Here is a 27175-nt window from a genome sequence, read left to right on the forward strand (position 1 = left end):
CAGTCCCCTCCTGCCTATTGTATGTATCCCTAATTGCAGTCATCCCTACTGGCAGATTCTCCTTTCTCAGTTCCTGTGTTGGCTTAGTACTTAGAATACCTTCTGCTACTTTATGAATATAAAATTCTACATGGTTATTGTCATCTTCCCTAAGGGTCTGCATCCAAAATCCCAGTCTCGCCTTGTTTCTTGAGCTTCCCCCTGTTTCATAATCATCCCTTTCCACTTTGAATCATAGGTTTCTGTCTGTGCTATGTAGAGGAGGCCTTAACTGTCTAGCTCTGAAAAACACCTTCAAATCGGGTAATCCCAAACCGCCTTATTCAGTTGTAAGAATTAGCTTATCCCACTTGACTCCTGACAGCTTCCCCTCCTAAACTCCTTCCGCTCTTTATTAATTGCTAGCCTCAACCTCCTCTACTTCATAAAAATATACCTGACCTACATATAAAACTAAAGGGAATAAAAGTATTTTAACTGTTTGTACCTTACTGTCTGTATTCATACAACAGCATCTAATGTCTATTATCTTTTATTTAGTCTCCTCTCACATATACTCAGCTGCTATACCAGAATCCTTTTTAATCCATACTCCTAAGTACTTCATTTTATCATTTCCCCAGAAATATGGAGATTGCTAAACCAATTTGTGTGTGGGTACATAATTTCCAGCTATTGCCTTTGTTTTAGCTTCATTAATTTTGTATCCTGAAAAGATCTGAAAATGTTCCACATCAGTGAAATGTCCTTTTCTGGTTTTATCAGGTAGTAAATAATACTGTCTGCAAATAGAGCAGGCTTTTCTTCACTACCATACCAATTAGAACCTTGAATTTCTGAGACTTATTTTCTTTGCCAGTGGTTCTAAATATAATACAAATAACAAAGGGGAAATAGGACACCCCTGCCGTGTTCCTCTGCTTAAACAGAAATTATCAGAGAGGACTTTTTACCCCCCCCCCGACTATGAGTTTCAAATCTTACCATGTTTTCTTTTATTGTATATTATGACTGTATCTTGTAAATAGTTTGACAATTACATCTATCAAACCCTGCATAATCTCAACAAACTGCAAAATATTTATAACAAAGTTAAGTACAACACTTTATACTCTCTGTAATGTTCTCATAAATTGCTATTTTTGTAAACTTTTTATGTACTTTTAAGGAGCTTTTCTCCCTGGCCCACTGAAAAAGGGCTCTAGCTCAGTCGGACATTCCTGGTCAACAAATGTCAAATAAAATAAAATAAAAAGGAACCCACCCAGTTTAATTTTCGCCTCTGATCCCTCATATATCCTCCTAATCAACCTTATCATGTTATCAGGGAATGCAAATGCTTCCATTTCCCTGCTCATAATCTCTCAGCTTACTCTGTCAAATGCTTTCTCTGCATCAAGGCCCACCAACAACAGTCGTATTTTCCTACATTCAGCTTCCCTCTAGATCATCAATGTTTTGTTAATTTAAAATTTTTGCCCCCCCCCCCTCCCCAAACAAAAAGTACAGTTTTGTACCTACCATAAATGTAGATGTCCGATAGGAATGCATCTGCAGTCCTTACAAATGGGTTGTCCTGTCGTCAGGCAGCCCTTCGGTCGGCCGGATTCCAAAGTCTGGGTCTGGCCTCGGCTGGTGTCGCACTTCACCCGACGTCATAGCTGCAGTTATTCGGGTATAAAGGCATCAGCCGACGCCATTTTCCTCAGTGTTTCTTGCCCCAGATGCCAGGTGCCCTCTAGGAAGTCTAAATTTGGATAAATGCAAATGATTCCAAATAGTAGAGAGCAAACAAAATATAAGCATGTATGTACATATATACAAACAAATGCACCATAATAGATTCCCCCAGCTAGCTACAAGATGGGCAAATACCCTAGGAGTACCACAGAGGGAAGGAGGGTGGGTAATCCTGACTGCAGATGCATTCCTATCGGACATCTACATTTATGGTAGGTACAAAACTGTACTATGTCCTTCAAGGATGCATCTGCAGTCCTTACAAATGGGTAGAATACCATAGCCAAACTGGGGAGGAGGAGAAATAAAATTATGGTGTAGTTAAGATCCCTTGCAAAACAGCAGTGGCAAAACCTGCTCGGGATCTAGAGTATAGAGGTAAATTATAATGCTTGGCAAATGTATGCACGGAGCTCCAAGTAGCAGCCTCTAAAATGTCTTTGGTAGCCACTCCTCGTAGAAAAGCTGTGGTAGTGGCTGTAGCCCTTGTAGAGTGAGGCCTGATGTTTTCTGGAGTTTTCTTCCCATGGTAGGAGTAACAAAATCTAATGCAATTTCCTATCCACTTAGAGATTGTCTGTTTTGAAATTGCTTTTCCTTCCATTCCTGTTGCATATGCTACCAGTAGCGGGTCAGTTTTTCTATTGCCCTTGGTCCTGTCCAGGTAGTAGCGTAATTGTCTATGTACATCCAAGGTGTGCAACAGTCTTTCTCCCTGTTCTGTGGGTTGGGGAAGAATGTAGGTAGGTGGATAGCCTGATTTAAGGATACTCTGGAGACCACCTTAGGCATAAAAGTAGGATTTGTTCTCATGGACACTATCTTGATGGAAGATCAGGAAGGGCTGTACTGCCATTAATGCCTGTAGCTCAGATACCCTTCTTGCTGAAGTGATTGCCAGCAGGAAAGCAGTTTTCCATGATAAGTATTGTAATCCTGCTGTTGCTGCTGGTTCGAAAGGAGGGAGTGTCAATTTTTCTAGCACAAAGTTCAAGTCCCATGCTGGCAATGGTGGCTTCCTAGGTGGTTTGACATTTTTAATTCCTCTCAGAAACTGCCTGAGCAGAGGATGTGAGAAGACTGGAGGATCCAAGTCGTATTCTGCTGAAATAGCTGATGCATGAATCTTAATGGAAGAATAGGACAGGCCTTTGCGGAAGGGCTCTGCCAAGTATTCCAGGATGTTGGCTATGTTTACCAGTGACACATTTTCTCCTTTTGCAGTACTCCAAATGAGATATCTTTTCCATTTTGCTGAATAATTTTTTCTTGTTGAGGGTCTGCGAGCCTCCAAGATAATGTCTTTAACCCTTTGGGATAAATTTGGGTTAATTGGTCTTATGCAATGTTCCAGGCAGTCAGCTGCAGTGTTTTCAGGTTTGGATGCAGGGTGTTGTAGTTGTTCTGTGTTAACAGCAAGGGAACTAGGGGCAGGGGCCATATTTGTTCCCGAGACATGCTCCTCAGTAATGGGTACCAATGTTGCCTTGGCCAGTCTGGAGCTATCAGGATGATCCTTGGCCGGTCTTCTTTGATCCTCAGTAGCACCTTGTGCATCAAAGGAAGAGGTGGGAATGCATAAGCTGTCAGGTTTTTCCAACTGAAAGATAGCGAGTCCACCTTCCAAGCAAGTGGGTGGTACGTCCTTGTGCAGAATTTCTTTAGTTGGAGATTGAGTGGGGATGCAAATAAGTCTACTTCTGGGAGTCCCCATTTTCTCGTAATGGTTTTGAAGATGTCCGGATGCAGCATCCATTCGTGGGCATCCGTGGTAGTTCTGCTTAGTATGTCTGCTAGAATGTTTTCTTTTCCTGGTACAAAAATTGCTTGTAACTGAATGTTGTATCTCAGGGCCACATTCCAGAGGTCCATTGCCATCCGGCATAGAGGGTACGAGTGTGTGCCTCCCTGTTTGTTGATGTACCACATAACTGTGGTATTGTCTGTTTTTATCAACAGTTGACCTTGTTGAAGAAATGGTCTGAATGTCTGAATTGCCAGTTTTACTGCCAGCATTTCCTTTTGATTTATGTGTAGGTGTAGCTGGTCTTGAGACCATAAACCTTGTATACACTTGTCCAGCATGTGGGCCCCCCAACCGAGGTCTGAGGCGTCCGTTGTGATGGTTTGGCTGGGTTGAGTGTTGTGGAAGGGCAGTCCTTTGTTTGATTGACAGGCCTGAGCCCACCATTGGAATTCTTGCTTCAGGCATGGAATTATTGGAATTTGGGTTTCTAGGCTGTGCTTGTGCTGAGATCATAAATTTCTTAGGTACCACTGTAACTTTCTCATATGCAGTCTGGCATGTGGAACCAATATTATGCAGGATGCCATGAAACCCAAGGCTTGCAGGACTTTTCTTGCTGTTAGATGGTTCTGCTTTGTTAATGCCAAGAAGTAGAGAGGGAGTTGCTCCTGTTTTTCTACTGTTAGGAATGCCATTTGTTTCGCTGTGTCCAGCTCTGCACCCAAAAAGGTTATCCTTTGGGATGGTATCAGCCTTGACTTTTTTATATTGACTGTATATCCCAGGGCTTGTAGTAGGTAAATGACCCTTTTCAAGTCTTCTGCTAGCTTGTTTTTGTTGTCCGCTTGTATCAGGCAGTCGTCCAGGTAAGGGTAGATTTGGATTCCCTGAAGCCTGCAAAGAGCTTTTACTGATGCCAGGCATTTCGTGAACACTCTGGGCACAGTAGATAAGCCAAAGGGCAATGCTGAGAATTGATAATGCTCTGATCCTGCAAGAAATCTGAGGTATCTTCTGCAATTCGGTCATATGGGGACGTGCAGGTATGCCTCCTTGAGATCTAGAGTTACCAGCCAAGACTCCTTGCCCAGCATGGGAAGAAGCTGCTGTAGGGTCAGCATTTTGAATTTTGGAACAATGAGGAATGTGTTTAAAGCGGACAGGTCGAGAAAAGGTCTCCATTTGCTTTCTTTTCTTGGTACCAGGAAGAGTCTGGAGTAAAATCCCTGTCCTTGCTCCATAGATGGTACCTTTTCCACAGCTCTCATCCTTAATAATTGAGTTATTTGTTTTAGAGCTTCTGCCTTTTGATTTGGAGGTAGGTTTGGCATTCCTCTCTTCCCTGGTAGAGTATGGAAGTGAAACCTGTAACCTTGGTCTAGTGTCTGCAAAATCCACTCTGATGTAATGCCAGTTTACTGAAAATAAAGCTAGCTTCCCGCCTAAGGGTGCTTCTAGTTGTTCCCTGGTAGGCGGTGCCAGAGCCAAGTCACTGATTGTCCTGTAGTAGTGGTGGTGGCTGTGTCTGTACCTCGCTGGTTGTCACCCTGCCACTGGCATCCCCTGTAGGCACCCCTGGATTGACTTCTGCCTCTTGAACGCCTATTTCTGCCTCTCTGAGCTCTGGAGGAGTCTGGAAAGGACCAATTCTTGGAGGGCCAATTCCTGCTAAACCTTGGAGGTTGGACCTGTAAGAAATCTTTCACTGTTTGGACAGATTTTGCCTTCTCTTCCATCTTCTTCAGCACCTGTTGTGCAGGAGAGCCAAACAAATTGATCTTATCCATAGGAGCATCTAGTAGTTTTGATTTGACATGGTCTGGTAAGGCCTGCTCTTTTAACCATGCATGCCTTCTGATAACTGTGCCAGTCATGGCTGATCTAAAGGAAGCCTCCAGTGCATCACAGCCGCATTTTAAGGAATGGTTACTGACTTGCTGTATGTTATGTACCATTTCCTGAACAGATTTTTTGTCTAATGATTCATCTGAGGACAGCTTTTTGGTTAACTGGTCTAGCATAAATTCTTGATACTGGATCATGTGAAACTGACAGTTCAAGGCCCTAGCTGAAAGAGTAGCAGAAGTGTAAAATTTTTTACCCCATCTCTCTAAGGACCTGGATTCCCTTTCAGAGGGGAGGGGGTTTTTGGCAGAAGTAGCTGCTACAGCCTTAGGTCCCTGGGAGATAGTCTCGGGATCTGCAAAAGGAGCCTTATACAAATGGTAATGCGTGTCCGGGACCCTGTAGTACCTATCGGGCTTAGCAGGGGCCGGAGGTAGTGAATCAGGAGCAGTACAAGCATCATTAAATGCATCATCTACAACAGAAAGGACTGGAGGTATGGCTAAAGGCCTATGTTGTGGTAAATGCAGAAAAGTTCTAAGCCTCTTTCTGGAATCTGAAAAATCCTGACCCTGCCACTGAAATTGTTCCCTCATAGCATGCAAGGTTTCCCCAAAGGAAAATTCCTCAGGCGGAGAGGCAGAAGGAATGGACTCTTCAGCATCAGAGTCTTCATAAGGGGAGAAAGGAGCCTCTGGAGGGTTTGTATTATCTGAGTCATCAGAGGAATAATCTGTAGAAACTGGCTCAGGGGGCTCTGCTCTAGGCCTCTTCTCTGGAGGTGGGTGAGAGGCCCTGTCTGGTTGAGGTTGGGATCCCCGGATTAAAGAAATGAGATCCTCTGCTAGACTAAGCATTTGTGAACTAGAGCTAGGCCTGTGAGGGGGTCTTAACAGCCACAGATTTAGTAGTTTTAGCTGCTTTAGCCCTGGCAAAGGCCTTAATGGACATGGTTGCAGGTGGCCTAGCAGCTCCACGTGCAGGGGTTGAAATATCCAAGGGAATAGTGTCAGATAATTCCTGAGAAACTGCAAGAGCAGGTGGGATTTCAGAAGCCGATTCCACCAGGTTGGAAGAGGCCTCGGTAGGAGGTAAGTTTTCGGCTGAAGGAAGAACCGCTTGCTCGGTTTCAGCCGAAACAGAGACACTCGTGGCCGGCTTAACCGCGGTTTCGGCCGAAACCGCGGACCGCGAGTGTCGGTCCTTTTCCTTGCGCTTTTTAGATATTTGCGTAGTCGGAGGATCCAACGGCATAATGTAAGCAAAATCGGAGCCGAAAAACTCCTCAGCAAATTCCGACTGACGTCTAAGCGTCCGCCGGTTAAAAGAAGCACAGGCTAGACAAGCTCCTACGTCGTGGTCTGGGCCTAAACAAGGTAAGCAGTAAGGATTTGTTTCCCACAAGTTAAACAGTTATTCACTTTTTCTGACATCGGCTGAGGCAAGAAAGAGTTCCCAACGGGGTACTTAGCTTTTTAGAAGTCTTCGGTAGTAGTAGAAGTATTCGGTAGTAGTAATCTCTGGTTCTGACCGACCGGCACTTGCGAACAGCTTCTGCTTCGGGCGCCACGCGGCAAGAAAGACTGAGGAAAATGGCGTCGGCTGATGCCTTTATACCCGAATAACTGCAGCTATGACGTCGGGTGAAGTGCGACACCAGCCGAGGCCAGACCCAGACTTTGGAATCCGGCCGACCGAAGGGCTGCCTGACGACAGGACAACCCATTTGTAAGGACTGCAGATGCATCCTTGAAGGACATCTACACTGATCCATGTCTATCAATTTTGGCATCACCTTTGCCATTCTTTTAGCCATTATAGACAAACACTTTATAATATAATCATAGTTTAGGACTGAAATGGGTCAATATGAAGCTGGATCTGATGGCTCTTTATCCTGTTTAGGTATTACAGCCACCACCACTTTCTTCCAGGATACTGGTGCTTCTCCTCTTAAAATAGTATTAAACAAAACCTTCTAACTCTTTTATCAGTTTTTCCCTCCTAGTTTCCACAGGAATACCATCTATTCCTGGGGACCTTCGTGTTGATTGGTTATACATCACCATTTTTAGCCCATCTCCTCCTATCCTACCTATTAGTAATTGAGCCTCATCCACCTCTAACATTGGCATATTTAATTCTTCCATAAACATTTCCATTTGTACCTTTGCTTGATATTCATGTTTCTCTGCTTTATATAGACTTTCGTATAATTCCTGAAACATTCCTAGCATTTCTACAGGATCTGTTGTTATCTTCCTTGTTATAGGTACTATAAAGTTCGGTGACAACCCTTTCCTATTAATGTTGCCTCAGTAGTTGCGCTAAAAGTTCTTCTGCTCTGGCATTATTACCAAAAAACAGTTGCTTAACAGCAGTCTTTCTAAACTCATGCATATGATTGAGGGAATCCTTTATTTTCTGCTTAGCATTTTGTAATTGCTCCTGTTCCGTGAGATTCGCCCTATTCTGCAATACTTTAACATTTGTCAGTCCCTCTAAATAAGTCTTATTGCTTCTTAACCATATCTCTCTTTGCTTTATTTCCACCCTATTTTTAAACTTCACTTTAATTTTATCCCATTCCCTAGCTACATTTTCAGAAGAAATTTCTGTCTTCTCTAATAACTCCTAAATAATTTATACTACCCATTCCCTAAATTCCTCTCTTTTCAATACATAGGTGGGAAAGCACCAGTGTTTCATTTTTATTTCATTACCCTGTGTTTTTATTTTAGTTGTCATTGGTGCGTGATCTGAAATAGTTATTGGATGCTTATCAAAACTTTCAATTAAATGTACATGTTCCTGTGAAATGTAAGTTCTTTCTAGCTTAGCCCAGTTTTTGTATATTGGTGAATTTGTAAATTCACTCCAAATTCCAACTACTGAATTCATATCTTCCATACCAAATATTTTCATAAATTTCTTGAAACAAATCTACCCTCCTTTGTTATATTTTCCCTTCTGCCCCCACCCCATACACATCCTCCCTACTGCAAATCAAATTCCAGTCCCCAACTATAAGCATACCTCTCAACCTGGAAACATCAAAACCTGGACAAAGGCCCATGAAAAATAGGTACAAATCTGTATGTTGATTAACATACAATTTGCATACATAATTATGTAATCTTACCCACTCCAACAGAATTGTGGGATACCAACTTTCAAACACAAACTGAAGGAAAGACAACCAAAATATGGCCCTAGAGCACAGACCCTGTAGTAAATGGTAACCATATTTTTTTAAATGTGTAGCAATGATGTTCACTGGGAAGGGAGAAGATCAACCTTAGGATTTTGTTTTTGGTGACTTGCAGTATGTGGGTTTTGTGGTAAAAGTAGGGCATTTAATGGTAGGCAGTATTCTAAGCTTAGCAAAATATTAGAGTTTGCTAGGACCTCCAAAAGTCTTTCTCTGTGGCCTACTGATCAGTGACGTAGCTAGAGTTTGTGCCTCCTGGGGCTGTGAGTTTGCCGCCCTCCCCCCTCACAAAATCATGGTCAAATGGGGTCCCCCCATACACAGCCCTTCCCCCTGCAGCCATTCCAATGTCCCATTACTTGGCTATTTCGACCCATTTACCATAAACACTGTACTGTGCATGCTGCTTTACTCCTACAATAATTATTTGGATTTCATTTAAAACTTTTTTTCACATTTTATAGCACAAACACTAATAGCTGTCATCTGCTAAACAAAGCAATACAGTCTCACAATGAAAATAGACTTGGCATTAAAACATATCTGTCCTTGAAAGTAAACACATTCATTGAAACAGCATTGAAACTGACATTCAAAAAAAATCATCTAGCCAGTGGTGGATAAAGATTACCTTTTGGCTGTTTTCACATCAAAGACCCCTTTGCACACAAAACATACACGTGTTCTTTGATACACCTTCCTGATTACATTAAATTATATTCCTTGTATAATACAGTACAGGTGTTAAAGCGTGTTTTATAAACTTGTTTTGAACATTTTTCAGTAAGCAATGAACCAATAATGACAAAACTGCCCAATTTAGAACATTTCCATCATAAAAGTCTACTCAGACTTCTACAATCCACCAGTATCAGTAAATATGCACAATCTCTGCAGAGGTAAAAGTTATCTAAATAATTCCACATTAAAGAGATCATCTGTAACTAATGAAGAGGTTGCTGCTAGCAAAAAACTTTATATTTCATTGTTTCATCTACAAATAAAGTGCTTGTTGCCCTTGATAAATAACTTGCCTGTTACATTTAAAAAAATGATAAGCAATAGGGAATGGATGGCAAACTGATAACAGGTTCATTATTTACAAGGCATATCTGTCAAAGAGGACATTCTCAGGACTACAGCATCCACACCCCCTTTAAAAGTACACCACCATACAGTATCGGCAATCCATCTACATACTGTGGGGGTAGAACCCAAAGCCATCTGCAGCAAAAGCAAGTATTCTACCTGTTGTGCTACTAACACACACAGAGTTGGCATAAGCAGCACTAAATGTCTCTCCCCCTGAAGAACTATGCAGCACAAGAAATCTGGAAAAAGCCAAAATTTATTGAGGGGGGACAAAGGCCCAAAACCGGGGACACGTTTTAAACATTGCTTGTATAATCTTAGAAAAGTTGCTAGAATAAAATGTTTCGTCTTACCATGCGTTTTCTGAGGGTAGGAAGACAAACTTAAATGGCTATCATTTAGTGAATTCAGTTTTCACTAATTTGTTAGAAAACCACAAATTTTAAGAGGAACAGTCCAAAGAAACATTGAACACAAGTGGTGGTGTGGGTCTGGGTAGAGAATTCAGAGTCTTGCTACCTGTACCTAAGGTACATCGTTTGAGCCTGAGTAACACTAACCACCAGGTATAATTACTTGGGGCATTTGACACACACAGACACACACAGACACACACACACACACACACACACACACACACACACACACACACACACACACACACACACACACACACACAGCAAAAAACCTCTGTTAATAAATCTTTAACACAGTAGAGGAGAACTAACACATCTATGTCTAGGAATAAGCCTAAGCCTGACAGTTGGAAATCAAAAAAGGCAAGGAAGGGAGTGGGATTAGTACAAAGCTCCAGCACCAGCAACATCTAGAAACAGGAGGGGAGGATAATTACAAGAAAAACTATCTAGACTTAAGAAGTAAAGCACTTATCTGAGAAAAATGTTGTGAAAATCAATGAAAGCAGCTCTGAGCCAGGAATCGCATTTGTGTAAGCCCGGCAAACAAGATCTGAGGGTTAGAGTGCAAAAGGGGATTATGGGAAAGGGAGGAGCTCAAGCCTTGAATCTATGTCTGTGAAGTGCCGGATCAGATCAGACATTGGATCTAAGACCCAGTCATGAGGACTTAAAGAAAAGAAGCCATTAATGGCTGTGCAGAGAGAAAAAATATAGTTAACAATACCCCCCCCCTGCAACAGTTAAAATGCATTTCTACAGACTACAGAAGCCATTAATGAACTTTTGCGCAGCAGTTCATGGACTTGCACCAATTTGCAGCAGTGGCACACCAGAAGATAAAAAACAGAAGTCACTAATGGCCTGTTAAAATACTACAGTTCTCACAGAAGCCATTAACGGCCGTTAAACCTTGCAGCAGGCAGCAATTAAAATGAAGAAGCACACACTTTGCCAGCAGAAGATAGTATGCACGTTGCCAAATAAAATACAGTTCTTGAACTTGCAACAGATACAGTTCTCGGACTTGCACACACTTGGTCACACTTCATTCAATGTAAACACACCCCTTGTGTAAAGTGCGGACCTTGTTAAATTCAAATGTGGCGGTAATTGAAATGATTTTTACCTTTTGCTCTCCTTATTTGTCTTCCTTACCTGAAGCAGCTGAAAATGCAAGCTGGTCATTTAAGGCTGGTGTAGCTGGGGAAATGCACACATGGATGGCTGAAATGCAAGCTGGAGCAGCTGGGGAAATGCACACTACAGAAAAAAAGTACAGGGAATCTCTGGAGCCCTAATTCCGACAGGCTGGCAGGCTGTTCACGATGCTGACGTCATCGCACATGCCTCTGCATGTGATGATGTCAGCTCAAAAGGCAGGGGAACAAAAATTTTTAATAAAAAGCTGGGAAATTTGGAAATTAAGGTGTGTCACTCGGGAATCGTGGCACCCCATTCTTTGGACCTCAAAACCAGTAAAAAACGAGAAATTCGGTACAGTTGAGATGTATGACTATAAGTAAAATTCCCTGCTGAAAACTGATCATTTCTCCCAGAATTTTCTTAAGCTCCATTAAAGCAGTTTTAGGTAGACTATAAATACATACCAGTGTAATGCTCCTCTCTTGCCAGTAGCCCCTTAGTACTATATATCTACCATCATCTTTTTTGTCTTCTTCCCTCGTCCCAGGTATTCCACTGAATAACCATCCTGAAAATGTTTCTTTATCAAATTCACATGTTCACTTCATTCCAATTATGTCTCTTGTAGCATAACTATTTGCATTCTACATTTTTTAAAATCGTTCGCTACTCTTTTTTGTATATATCTGTGAGACAATTAACATTTAAAGATGGTATCAAAAGGGTCATTGTGTTGAAAAGCTATTATTTCCACCTTTTATTTGTAACAGATTTTTGTTAAGTATCTAGCTCCAGCTTTTGTGTTACATGCACACACTAATGTTTATCAGGCTGACCTTTTATACAGCAGTTTATTGTCAAATACATTTAAGGAAATCAGGCTCTGCTCCTGGAAACACCAAATTCTTTAATAATCCACAAGGAGAAAAATAATATTAACGCTGACATTCACAATACGTTTTCGATTCGTAGTCTTCCTCAGAGAGTAAAAAAATACTGCTGGAACAATGCCTTTTATACCCAGAAATCAATCATAATTGATTCATTAACCAATTAATCCTTAAATAAGCCTTTATACTCATGCTCACAAGGAAAACATACTATGAAAACTTTTCCACTCTGTTAGCCACTTACTTAAAAACATATTATGTACATAACTTAATAAAATAATAACTTTAAAACACTAAAATACTTAATATTGTGTATATACATAATAATATTTATATATATGTATATATATATATATATATATATATATATATATATATATATATATAAATGAATCCATCTATTTTTTTAACACAATTTAAGTACAATTTAAGTATAATTCATAACTTAATTAGATAAACTTTAACGCCATCTGGTGTTGCAAGTGACATATAACAAGACAAAAAACACAACAAAAATTGTTAAATAAATCACATATAATAGTACAAAATACATGTAAAAATAGGTGTAAAAATAGATATGAATGTAAATATGAATATAATTGATGACTTATATGTCTCACTTATTACTAGTTGAAAAATATATAAATATAGTTCACAAATTCATACATCCAATATAACATAGAATTTAATTTGATTTGAAATTTAATCAATAAAAGGAATGTAAATTATAATTTATGACCATGATAAAATAAAAGAATGATAGAATAGTATATTGATGTCATATAATATACAACACCGAGGTATACCAAGGACTTGAAGGATGTTTTACATATGAAATTCAATTTCAAAGATAAGAAAGTACATCTGGTGAGTGCAAGTGACATTAACCTTTCTTATGAATCTAATGTTAAAATGTTAGATGAATTATTGTTCAGATTTAAGAATCTTGAATTAGAAAATATATATTTAAAAGAATGTGTTAGTTTGGATATTGTCCCAAAAGTACTTAGAATTTTTAAATATCCAAACAGGGTAAAGGAAGGAGGTGAATTGCATAAAGAATTATTAAGTATTTTTAACAGGTGTGGTTTAGATATTTTAAGAGCCCTAATTAATGAAAATGAAAGGGAAATGGAGCTTTTACAAAGCAAAATAGACAAGTTGAATGATTGTATTATAAATGACTTGCTTTTTACTGTGGAAAATAATCAAAAAAAGTATCATGAAATGCTTAGAAGGACTGAAAATAATATTAGGAATGTATATGAAAGAAAATGTAAAAAATTGGATAGGGATATTCAGGAATACAAGGATAATGTATGTTACCCTAAACCAGGACCATACAAGTTTAAAAATTATTCTGAATATGGCCATGAGTGGAATAATAAGGAACAGAATAGGAATGAAGCTGTGATTGACAATGATAATGACGTTTTTATTGATGTGGATGATGAAATTGAATTTCCTCAATTAAGGAGGTCAGAAAGAATTAGAAACTATCAGCAAACTAATAATTTTCAAAAAAACTATCAGATGGGGGAGGGGGCGAGGGCGGCAAATGGGCTTCTACAATCAGAATTACAATCAAAACCACAGCAAGGAACAGATGCAGTGGTAGAAAGATCTGAAGTTTTACTGAATAATAGAATTATTAAGGTAAATGGTTATGTTTGGAATTATAATGGCTATAACATTTTTAATTATAGCCTTTTGGATATTGATGAGACTTTGTTTTCTTTATTCTCCAAGGGCTTTAAATTTGTCCCTAATAGGAAAGCGGATCTTACAAGACTATTGATTGATTTAAAATTATTTTTAAGGAAGAAGAACTTTGAAATTTTATTTCAAGGACAACAATATGCTAAAATAAATAATGAGCTGAGACGTAAAAGCACATTTAATCCACCCCTCCACCCCCAGTTGAAAAATTTTGAATTACTGATGGAAAGTAAAATTAGGATGGAATTATCTAAAGGTAAGGTTGGCTGTAATATGACGAAGGAAGAAAACTTGCTACTTAAAAGATTAAGCAATGATACTAGTATTAGAGTGTGCAAACCAGATAAGGGTGGGGGAACGGTAATTATGGACCAATTGACATATGAAGCAAAAATTATGGATCTTTTGAATGATACAAAATATGTTAGAGCTTCGCTCAATGAAGTAAATATAGGTAATAGGAAGGTAGCAATGGTCTTAAATTATATGTTATTGGAAGGTTCCATTGACATTCAGTTGTATAAGTTTTTAGAAGTGGAAAAAACAATGACTCCTATCATATTTGGTGTGCCTAAGGTCCATAAGAATACAAGCAATCCACCTATGAGACCAATAGTGGCCTCTGCCAATTCAGTAACACCACTTATTGCTAAATGGCTTGATAGAAAATTAAAGGATATGTCATTATCAGGTAATGCAGTGGTCAAAGATTCATGGTCACTATTAGCCAATCTAACACCTGAAGTTTTTAGGAAAGAAGTAATTTTCATAACTATTGATATAGTTGACCTGTTTTCTTCCATCCCACATGCTGAAGGCATGAAATGGTTTGAGGAGGCCTTACTTGATTATGGCAAATATAATAACAATGATTTTTATTTGATTATTACCTTGATGGATCTTGTGCTTAGTAATAATTTCATCTTTTATGAAGGGGAATTTTTTAAACAGATACAAGGCATCGCTATGGGTGCTAGATGTGCCCCAACATACACAAATATCATTCTAAGTGCATGGGAAGAAAAATATATTATTAATTCCCCTTTTAAGCACTGTTAGAATTTGTACCAACGTTTTTTAGATGATATGTGTTTTTGTTGATCGGATCTGAGGATGAATTTAATGCATTTTTCAAGCATATATCCCAGTCAACTGATTTTTTGCAATTTACCTACCAGATGGACAAAATAGCTCTTAGATATTTGGACATATACATTGGAAAAGAAGAAACAGGTTTCTTTTCAAAGATATTTAGGAAAGATACATTTTCGAATTCATATCTTTCCTATAATAGTGCCCATCCATATTATCAGAAGAAGAGTGTGGTGAAAGGGCAGTATGTAAGAGCTAGTCGCATGATTTCTAGGGACTGTGATTTTGATGAGGAATGCTCATTGTTGTTTAATATGTTTAAGGAAAGAAATTATCCCTGAGATCTTATTAGTATTATTGCAGAAGAAGTTAAGCAAGGTAGGAAATCAAAATTCAAACCTATTTTAGGCCTAGGCAAGGGTTGGGAAGCTAAAATCAAACAACAACAAAAAAGGACTGAATTGGATGGCAATTTGGTCATTGATTTCAGTGGTCAAGCTGTTAAAATTAGGAAAATGTTGGAAGAAGAATGGCTACGATTTGGGAAATTATCCGACCTCAGATGTTTGTTTCAACAACCACTGAGATATACGTATAGAAAAGGGAGGTGCTTAAAGACAATATTAGAAAATAAAGGACAGATTGGAGTGGTAAAATCTGGAAAGATTGGCACGTATAAATGTGGTAGGTGCTCTCGATGTTCATTTATTTTAACAAAAAATACAATTTATATACCAAGTCATGATTTACTTAGAGAGCAAAAGTTTTGCCAATTGTGAAACTAAGGGTATTGTTTATATTACTTTATGCAAAATATGTGAGGCTTTCTATATAGGAAAGTCCGAGAGAAAACTCAAGAATAGAGTTTATGAACACAATTATGAGATCAAGACCAATTGTGTTAATAATGCTTTATATAGACATAAAGCTAGTTGTCCAAGAGCAATATTCAACTTTTTTTGTGGTAGAAGTGGTGGATAAGGATATCAGAGGGGGCCTTTGGGAGACGTCAATTGAATATAAAGAATTAATTTGGCAATTAATTCTTGAAGCCAATAGACCCCCAGGCCTTAATGATATCATTTCCATCGCACCCGTGTTGAAAATGAGAGCAGCGAAGTTATAGTACTATATTATATTGTACTATCATATTATGGCTTCAATTATTTAGCTATTTTTCAACCATTAGTTTGCTTCCATTATTTATAGTAACTATATGTGCAACCACCATCCATTTTAGTGTTTAACTTTTTAACTTTTTAATTTGTTTATTCATATATTTACATTTATATATTTATATCATATTATATGACATCAATATACTATTCTATCATTCTTTTATTTTATCATGGTCATAAATTATAATTTGCATTCCTTTTATTGATTAAATTTCAAATCAAATTAAATTCTATGTTATATTGGATGTATGAATTTGTGAACTATATTTATATATTTTTCAACTAGTAATAAGTGAGACATACAAGTCATCAATTATATTCATATTTACATTCATATCTATTTTTACACCTATTTTTACATGTATTTTGTACTATTATATGTGATTTATTTAACAATTTTTGTTGTTTTTTGTCTTGTTATATGTCACTTGCAACACCAGATGGCGTTAAAGTTTATCTAATTAAGTTATGAATTATACTTAAATTGTACTTAAATTGTGTTAAAAAAATAGATGGATTCATTTATATATATACATATATATAAATATTATTATGTATATACACAATATTAAGTATTTTAGTGTTTTAAAGTTATTATTTTATTAAGTTATGTACATAATATGTTTTTAAGTAAGTGGCTAACAGAGTGGAAAAGTTTTCATAGTATGTTTTCCTTGTAAGCATGAGTATAAAGGCTTATTTAAGGATTAATTGGTTAATGAATCAATTATGATTGATTTCTGGGTATAAAAGGAGTTGTTCCAGCAGTAATTTTTTACTCTCTGAGGAAGACTACGAATCGAACACGTATTGTGAATGTCAGCATTAATATTATTTTTCTCCTTGTGGATTATTAAAGAATTTGGTGTTTCCAGGAGCAGAGCCTGATTTCCTTCAAGTGTGTGGACTGTATGCGAAGTTTTGTTTTTTGCACTTGATTCCAGTATCGTTGTTATCAAATACATTTAAGCCTATGTCACATCTTTCAATGCTATTTGTTTTAAGTAAAACCCTAACAAAAAACAAATATACCCCAATACACCCCCAAAACATATTAACTTAATATTAACACACAAAACTATGTACCATCTTGAAATATTTAAGTTTTACCTTTCTAATAGGGCTCTTTTCTTTCTATTCCTCACTCGTAAGTGTTCCTCCAATCGTTAATGGCATAGAGTAGGACATATGCTTTAGAGTCCCCTACAAGTTTAACAAAATCAAAAAAGTCCAATATTTCCATTTTTTTTGTTCTGTCATGCTTCATAAATATAATTAATGCTTTATAATCCCACATTTATTTGTCAATTTCCAAGTTGCTGGTTTTATTCCTGTTTATCTTCATCTCCCAAATCCAGTCTCTGCTTCACTTCCAATGTACTCTCAGTTCTTCTAGTCAATTCCTGTGTTTTTTTCTGTCTCTCAAGCATTTTCCATTGAAACACTGGAGAAGATTTCTCTGGCACAGTCTCTCTGTGGTCTTTATTACTAGAGGAATGAAGCAGTCCATCCATTTAGCCTTGATATCATCAGGTAAAGTCTGAACCAGGAATACCTCCTCAAAACAGATCCAAAAGTAGCAGCCCTGGATGAAGCATCACCTGCATTTAATGGAATGGCAAACTACTTGGGAGAATGTCCCAAGCAAAGAAAGAGCAGAGGCCTTCTCCACAGAATCGGGGGTGGGATCAGAAATTGCCTAAAAGATTTAAGAGAGAAGAACCAAAATGCACCTAGTCATACTTGTCTGATACTTAACCGCTCTAAAAGCTAGAGTAGCTGAAGTATACGCCTGCTTACCCAGTCTCTCCTATCCTTATCAGATTGCGGCAATTTAGTGGAAGGCAACAATTAAGAAGGCTCATTGGAAACAACAGATACCCTAGAGGGGTCAGCAGATAGGTTTTCTAAAGTGCCTGAGGACTGTAAGTAACTTTCTAGGTGCCTATCAGGTTTTTTTGGAAGCAGGGGGTTGGGAAGCAGTGGAAAAGGCATCCAGCAAGGCTACAAGAGCAGGAGGAACAACAGAGGGCCTAGGAGACTCCATTTGTAGAAGCTCATAGTGTTAGAGTGTGCTCAACAATATACTAAGGTTGAAAGTAATTTTGCTGCAATTATGCAACATAAATAAGGTATAAGATAAAGCTTGCTTAAATGTAGAAATAGAGTTTAGTAATACGTAATCAGCATCCATACTAAATTACCATGGCTTGGAAAAGGAATCTGCTGAATGGACATTTTTCCCTTACAGACTTAAAAACAGGATGTATGCAAGAGCAAAAATGTAAAATCTGCTTTTAAAGAATGGACAATAACACTAAAAAAGAAGAAAACAGAATGGAAAAAACATTACGCCCAGTCACTTTCTTTAGCAGAAAGATGACTCCAGTGGAATTGGGCTACCATCCATGTATACAGCAGTTATTAGCCATTTACTGGGGTATTAAACAAACTGAATATTTGACCGTATTTTCCAGCATTATAGTACAAACACCACATCAAGCTGTAAAAGCTTTGATGGACAGTTTTGAACTGAATAAAATTACAGATGGTATTAGTCGGGCAGTCTTTGCAAAATGGATGGCACTTTTTGGAATGAAAACTGTTACTATACAGACAGGGGATAAATACCATTTGTCAAACCATATGGGATATGAAGGAAAACAGCATAACTGTTTAGAAAAGATAATGTCACCTGAGGTGCAATTTTTAGCATCTGATTTTGATCACTTTAAGCCATCCATCTTTGTGGATGGAGCACGATATTGGGACCAAGGCAGATAGATACTGGACAGGATTTGCCATAGTTCCAGAGAATCCACAACTGGGTTCTCCTGAACTAATCAAGTTACCAGGGCATATGTCAGCTTAAAGAGCTGAACTGGAGGCAGTATTGTATGTGCTAAAGTATTACAATCCTATTAACATTTTTTCAGATGGTGCTTATGTAGTAAATTCTTTAAGACTACATATGGAAACCTGGGTAAGACGAGGATTTGTGGATAGTGTAGGTAAACCATTACGGCATGCTGAAGTATTAAAAGACATATATAAAGTTATAACAATGTCAAAACAACAAGGACAGTATAGCATCTTAAAAGTAAAAGCACATCAAAAGCCAACCAGTGAAACTTACAGATTAAATGTGTTAGCTGATACCTTGGCCAAACAAGCAGCACAAAATGGAAAAGAACTTCCAGAATAGGAGTATGCCAATGTAGAAGTTAGTGTCTTAAAAGAGCTAGATAAAGAGTCAATAGAGAAAGACCTTGTAAATAGACAAAAATAACAGGGCTTAAAAGAAGAAACCGATCAGTGCAGATTGGCAGGTATACCACCAAAGGAGTACTATGCATACATGACCTCCAAAGGGTTACAGTTGCCATATGTACCATTTCAGTTGGCACGCCAGTTGGTCAAGTTAAATCACCAAATACTGGGCCATATTGGAACTGATAAGTTATGGGCAGTTGTAAAAGAAAAGTATTGGAACCCAAATTTAAAAAAGGTCTGCAAACTGATTATAGAAGAATGTTTAATCTGTCTGCAGGTAAATGCTAAAAGCAAAAGGCCTCAGTTACATCGAGTACAGCCAACGGATGGGCCATGGTATGCAGTTCAAATAGATTATGCAGGTTCATTACCAACAACAAAGGGAAGTTACAGATATCTACTAGCAGTAGTGGACGTCTTTTCAAAATGGGTAGAAGCAATTCCTACCAAAACCATGACAGCAAAGGCAACAGCAGAAGCCTTATGGAAAAATATTTTCTGTCATTGGGGATGGCCACGGGTCATAGAGTCAGACAATGGCCCACAGTTTGTTAGTGATCTCATTACACAAATGTGTAATTTGTTAGGCATACAGCAAAGGTTTCATTGTACCATACCATCCACAATCTAATGGCATTGTAGAACGTATGAATCGGACGTTAAAAGAACGTCTAAAAAAGGCATACTTGGAAAAGGGCAATACATGGGTACATCATCTGCCTGGTATTTTAATGGGTATTCGAGCAACACCAAACAGCAAAACAGGTATTTCCCCATATGAAATAATGACAGGCCGTAAAATGCCCATACAATTACCATTTGATCCAGATTTACCTAATGGTAGGCCCATGCTAGAAATTAGCAAACATCAGGAATGGCTAAAACAACTTACTAGTATATGTCACTATAATGCAAGGGAGCAAGCGTTCCATCTATAGAAAAAGGTGCCAATAATACCAGCTGAAGAAAACCTTCCCTGTGGAACCAAAGTATTGGTAAAAACATTCCAAATGGAAAGCCCATGGGCTAGCAATTGGCAAGGCCTTTTTGAAGTAGTGGAACATATTGGACCATTAGTGTACAAAATCAAAGGAAAAAAGAAAAACAGAACAATGCTGGTACATAAAGATCAACTAAGAATGATAAAAAATAGTGAACAATGTAAATCTGATTAAATGTATTATTTTGTAGGTTTCCAACAGAGAAAACCCTAATGACATTGACATGGTTTAAAGTGCATCCTTTTGGAAATCCAGTTTCGGATGACCAAAGGCAAAATGATTCAACAATGGAATTTCTATTTAAAGGATGTTTTTTTAAATTGATAATAGCTATCATATTAACTATTATTGTATTGCTTAGTATTAAATTATACTTACAACCTGTTAATCAAACTGTAAAGTTACATAAGAGAGAGAGTAAAGAAATGTGGAAAAATGAACAAGACTGGTCACCATCTTTTAACACTTTTTTAGCAAGACAATGTTGGTATGCAAAAAGCATGAATGTTTCTAATTTCTGGGTATGTAGTTTAATAACAAAAATAACAGGGGTAATGCCTCTAATACCTATTCCACTAAATTCTCTTAGTAGTTGGAGAGTATTAATAAATGAAACAGGAGATCAAGTTATAAATGTACAATTACGTAAAGCAAGAGTACAGTTATCTGCTATAGTGCAGGGGGTCACATGTTTTCAACAAAATGGAACTGTTCCAGTGGGTAATAGCAATTGTATTCAAACAATTGAAATGATAAATTTTCACAACCACATACCAGTACGTGGAGTATTTTCTCATGGTTTTCCTATTTTAATACCAATTAAGGGTCAGTTAATATTAAGTGACATAGCAGTATTTCATTTTTCACAAAATGACAAAAATGACTGTAAAACTAATATTACATATTGGAGAAGTAAAACAGATAAAAACTTTACAGTTGTACATGATAAAACTCCTACTATGGGGCAAGTAAATGGCAGTCTGGTAAATAGCAGTGTTGCTCTATCAGATGGGTTATATTACATCTGTGGTAAATATGCTTATAAATGGTTACCAAAGGGATGGGATGGTACCTGTTATATAGGATTAGTGGTACCAGCAATGCATCATGTAAAAGAGTTACCAAAAGGAAACATTAAAAATACAAAAAAGAAAAGGGACATATTACCTGTAATTGAAAGTCCAGAAAATCCAGTAGACACCTTAGATACATCACGTATATATCATCAAAATCTTGATTATATTAAATTAAAAGATATGGATTTAGGAGATTATGTAATCTCTGGAGCAGGTATTGGTACGGGGCTGCAAAAGCCATCTGGGAACTGAGAAAACTCTCTAAACTAGTTGAGGTATTGGCAAATGCCACTTTCAATGCAGTCCTTGACATTACTGTCGAAATGACAGCAATACGAACTATGGTTTTGCAAAATCGAATGGCATTAGATTACATATTAGCATCACAATGTTGTACATTTATTCCAGACAAAACAGAATCTGTAAAAGCACATTTAGAAGTGATTGCACAAGTGTCTCAACATACTAGAAAAAACTGGAATGATGACTGGAGTGAATGGTTTAGTAATCTATTTACAGGATGGACAGGAAAAATCACTGTATTTTTAATTTCTTTTATTGTTATTGTAATGTTTGGTTGCATATTATCTACATGTATTAAAGTCTGCTTAGCAAAAGCTAGTCAAGTTACTGTTGTTAATTGTCATAATGAAAAAGTATTACCAAATAATGCTGAATTTATTTTTCTAGTTTAAAATAAAAAAGACTGAATTGTTAAGAGTGTGCTCAACAATATACTAAGGTTGAAAGTAATTTTGCTGCAATTATGCAACATAAATAAGGTATAAGATAAAGCTTGCTTAAATGTAGAAATAGAGTTTAGTAATATGTAATCAGCATCCATACTAAATTACCATGGCTTGGAAAAGGAATCTGCAGAATGGACATTTTTCCCTTACAGACTTAAAAACAGGATGTATGCAAGAGCAAAAATGTAAAATCTTCTTTTAAAGAATGGACAATAACACTGTGACAATGTGTTTCCTCAAAAATATGTTTTTCTGCATGGAAAACAGGACATGGCACAAGAACAGATGTTTTTATACAAAGATCCAAATAAAATACAGGATGTTCACACTGTCAGAAAAGCTGATCTCTTACAATGTGTTTCCTCAAAAATATGTTTTTCTGCATGGAAAACAGGATATGCTTATCAGCATCGGCACAAGAACAGATGTTCTTATACAAAGATCCAAATAGAATACAGGGCAATGTGTTTCCTCAAAAACATGTTTTTCTGCATGGACAACAGGACACTGTTACAGGATGTTCACACTGTCAGAAAAGATGGTCTCTTACAAGACATTGTTAAACAAGGAAGCTTAGTATTGTTTCTACAGGATGAGCAATTCTCCAAAATAGAATATCAAGAGGAAATGTATATGTTTATGCATGACTAAAACTGTATATAAAGAGCTGTATAAATCCAGTTATGTTAGAGGTATGGTAGGGACTCATTTGTCCTAAGGTAAATGTTATATCTCTCACATCATCTGTACTATATGAGAAGTAAAGTTGGAACAGTACTTTAAGCTGCAACGTTGTTCCGTTTGGTTTATTATAAAAAGTTATTTGTTACTGCTCTCTAAAGTTGATGCTGCAAAGTATATTCTCTCATCAGTGTATATTCTGCAAGTTTCTGTATATAACAGACTGTGATTGCAAATATAACCAGACTTTGAATTTTAGCAGAATCCAGCCAGCAAGACTGAGTGTCTTAAGAACACTTCAAATCCATCACACCAAGCAGTAAGCAGCTCCATGTAATTTTTTCACATAGTACCTCTTCTGACCAGACACAAGAGCACAGTCCCATTTCAAAAAATTCCATCATTTTGGAAACATCTTCATCAAAATCAGCAACATCCTCCTCAGAAGAATGCTGCTCCCTGGGTCCCTTGAGAGGGTAGAAGACTAGGGGGGAGCAGGAACAGAAACACATTGTGGAGGTTTGAGAGCCATAAGAGCATTAAAAAAGCCTTGAGCGAAGTTTTGACATTCACTCTGAGGCTCTTTAGGAGCAGGTGAAATATGTTTAGTTTTTTTTTTTTTTTTTTTTTTTTTTGCTTCCTTTTGAGTAGAACACCAGCCTTAAAAAAATTTGAAGGCTCTGACCCCTGATGGCACTCAGTAATGGTAGTTGGAACATCTTTCCTTACTAAAATTTCAGGTACACCCATATGCCCTTCAGTAATACCAGCTGCAGTTCCCCCTGTCCATCTGAGGCAGACATGAGAAAACTCTCCATGGACGTTTGCGGAGTGGGGTCAATGCTAGCCTCTGAAGTGGTCAGGTCTATGTCCAGACATCAAAGAAAAACCTTATCGAATGGCTATTCCACAAACAGTAATCTGGGAATATCACTTTCATCGAAAAGTGAAATAATTGTAAAAAATCATCAAAAGGTAATAGTTTGTGTGTTCTATTGGTTATTTTAAGGGGTATATGTAAGCTAGGGCAAGATTTACAGGCTACCAATGTCCACTAGAGACAAAGGGTGCTAGACCCAAGGTGTATTTCCAGTTTCAAATCCACTGGTCCAAGTTTCTCTTGAATAGGGTTAGGGAAAAGCTCTGCTTCACATGGATGGGAAGCCTGCTCCAGAGAAGAGGAATACTCTGAGACACATCTCTGTCCCTCCAACATGTCCTATTTATGTTGCAAACAAAGATTAAATTCCTAGAGCAAGTAATTGTGATGTTATTTATTTTTTAGCTATGCAAAAGATCCATTAGACTGGGATCAAATGACTGTGTGCCAGGCACAGATGACCTTGCAACAGTCTACAGGAAACGTAGTTACAGAGTACAAAGATACGGCTTTGACAGATATGCATAGAAAATGCTGTTTACACCCTGTATTCTTTTTGTGAGGAATGTCTGTAGATGCTCCAGTTCTTACACGTGTGTCATTAGGTACATACTTGTAGGGGACATTGTACTGAATGGCGACCTAATCTTTTCCATTCATGCAGCTTTAGTTGTCTCAGTCATGCTTCTAATGTGTTATGCAATTGTTTTTATTACATGTTTTGTTAACTTATTTTTTTTAACATTAGAGCTTTATCACACTCACCTGTCCAGGTTTTCTGTATTTATCACTTAGTAGTTGATATATATAACTTTGCTCATTCTGATTCCAATTATAAGTCAAATACTCACTACATACAGTACTTTGAAATTAGTACTCAAACAGAATGATCACCAACCTCTATTCTTAACACACCACTCTACTAATGAAAAATTTCAGAATTCTGACAGATGTTGGCCAAGCACCACTTAACTCTGTTACTGCACATTAGGAAACAACCACACCTCATGTGGCACCTCAATGAAAACACAGTTTCTTTTTTTTTTTCCTTAATTTCCCTAGTCACCCTTCTGAGCATTTTTCCTGTGTAACAAAGTTGTCCTTCCATTCTGTATAAACTGCATGAATTAACAAGCATCAGTGTATCTTTCTGCAAGAGGTATGTTTTGTGCTGCAAAATTCTAAATCTTTTAGCTTAGTTGAAAATAGACCAGTGAGCCAGCATTGTTTTGTGGAGAGGCAGAAAGAAAAATTGATGATATGCAGTATTAACAGTCAATAGTCAGTCTTCTTGGAATAACATTAACAGAGAAGAGTTAATTTTACTATGTCTGCTTATTCCTAAATTGGCTGCATAAAATGGCACGAGTCCACATTTTACTTCATAACACAAAAAGTTTTTCTCAAAACAAATCCCTGTTGTAAAACATATGCATTTGACTACCCTCTAAGGCTGGCAGTATGAAGCCCTTTAGAATTTTTTCTGCATTCTGTTGCCAGTGCTCAAATCTACCCACAAATGGCATTGAAAAGTATCACTTTGCACACACTCATCCCAACATACAGATACACACACACAAACAAAACATCCTGATTGCACCTAGACTCCTCATTCATGAAGTACAGACTTAACTTTACTCTCTGCCATATTTTACCAGACTGTCATGAATGTGCATTTGTTACCATACACATAACACTCAATTTTATTTTCAATAAATTACAAATTTCAGCTCTGCATGATTGGAGAAGATAATGACAAAAATTTTGCATACGTAATATATGATATTACTGCATTAAGTACAGTCACATCTTTCCTAGATTCATAGGAACAAAAAAGTACTTACAGTCATCATTACATGGATGCAGCTTAACCAAAATAAATCGCTTGTCTGGGGTCGGCATAGTGATATCCATGCCACTCTGAACATATAGCTCTGCATCATAATATAGTGCTTTAAACTCACAGAGCCTATGAAGGGAAAAACAAACACAGAACTGCTTAAAACTTTATATAAAACATCCAAACAATTAAGGGTTAACAAGACAAAATGTTCTAAATATAAGAAATCAAAATAAAATGAACTATTTCTACCACTACATGTATAAAACAATTCCAGAGACTACTTTCAAGTATCAGTTCTTGCTTTATTATAATTTTCCATTCAGAGGTTTGTTTTGTCTTAACCAAATTTATAACCTTGTCCTAACTTCAAACACAGGTCAGCACGGGCCACTGCAATAGTTCACTGATGCTGGGGAAATTGCACAGAAAATGTCAGATTCTTTCAGGAAGCTCATCTCGTGGTAGGTATATAGACAGACAGTGAACTGTTTTTAGAAAAATACCAGCTCCATTTCTTATGGCTTAAATGAACAATTCCAAATATTGTTAAACTAGAATAGATCCAGAACCATTCACTGAACTCAAAAATACCAATGAAATGGAAGTTTAGGTTTTATCATTCTGGGCATGACTGATGAGCAAAAGGCCCTCTGCATGCTAAACAGACCAGTGTGTTTCATTGATGTGCTTGGTACAGTGTAAAGGAGGAGTTTGGTGTCTAATTGCTGGTGCATCCTGACATTTCCTCACATGACTGCCAGAAATGTATCCAAAGGGGGTGCCTATAAGTCAAAGTTTCTAATTTTATTTCAAATATATAAAATATATATATTTTAGCCATTATGATTTTTTTCCAGAGGGGATGCATGTTCTTGTGCAGACTATGCAATGAGTGGGAGAAGTCATGTTTGGCAGATCACTGCAGTTTTCTCTGGCAAAGTGTCCAAGTTTATATTATTTACATAAAAATAATTCAGGCGTTTTGACTGGAAAATCATAGGCTGGGATTTAGAAAAAAATTATGTCAGCACTATTTGTCAAGACCCAATAGCATGACTGAGATGGATCTGTGACTCAGAGACACAATAAAGCCATGATTAGCAACATCTCATTAATGATTCAATATCACGTCCCTGAACTGAACAATGTGTTAGACCCAAACGTGATGGTGCTGCAAGTATCAGCTCATGCCATGCAGGAGCACAGCCACTAACACACACATACGCACGCATGTCAACACACACACACAAACACACACAAATCAAGACTGGTACAATTGTACCACACAGACCCACTCACACAAAACCAAATGGCTTTAAAGTACTTCCCCAAATGCAATTCTAACAGTCTGCTCCTGCCACAGAAGTGAATGAGTACACACCACCAAAAGAAGGTGTACCTTTTTTTTTTGTTTGCTTGCTTCACTACCAAAACAATGCAGCAGGCATATTCTTTGAATCTCTCTATTGTTTGCACTAGACAGGCTCCAGAACTAAAGCAATTATATGTGACTTTTGCTAGAGAGACTGCTGTAGTGCTATAGACACAGCTGTTGTAATATTTAAGGTGTTCACCTCCCAAGCACAAGGTACAGAG

At 37.5% G+C, this 27175-nt stretch overlaps 1 protein-coding gene across 1 annotated transcript in view; it reads right to left on the reverse strand.

Annotated features, from left to right (window-relative positions):
• The window catches only part of HELB (DNA helicase B), a 1552493-nt gene that overhangs the window by 719629 nt on the left and 805689 nt on the right, over window positions 1-27175 (reverse strand). The window contains exon 7 of the mRNA XM_044088061.1: window positions 25581-25705. Within this exon, the coding sequence (XP_043943996.1) occupies window positions 25581-25705 (125 nt within the window). The remainder of the gene's footprint in view (window positions 1-25580; window positions 25706-27175) is intronic.

This window comes from Protopterus annectens, chromosome 11.part0 (assembly GCF_019279795.1).
Source record: "Protopterus annectens isolate FY-2018-M chromosome 11.part0, PAN1.0, whole genome shotgun sequence".
NCBI classification, from domain to species: domain Eukaryota; kingdom Metazoa; phylum Chordata; order Ceratodontiformes; family Protopteridae; genus Protopterus; species Protopterus annectens.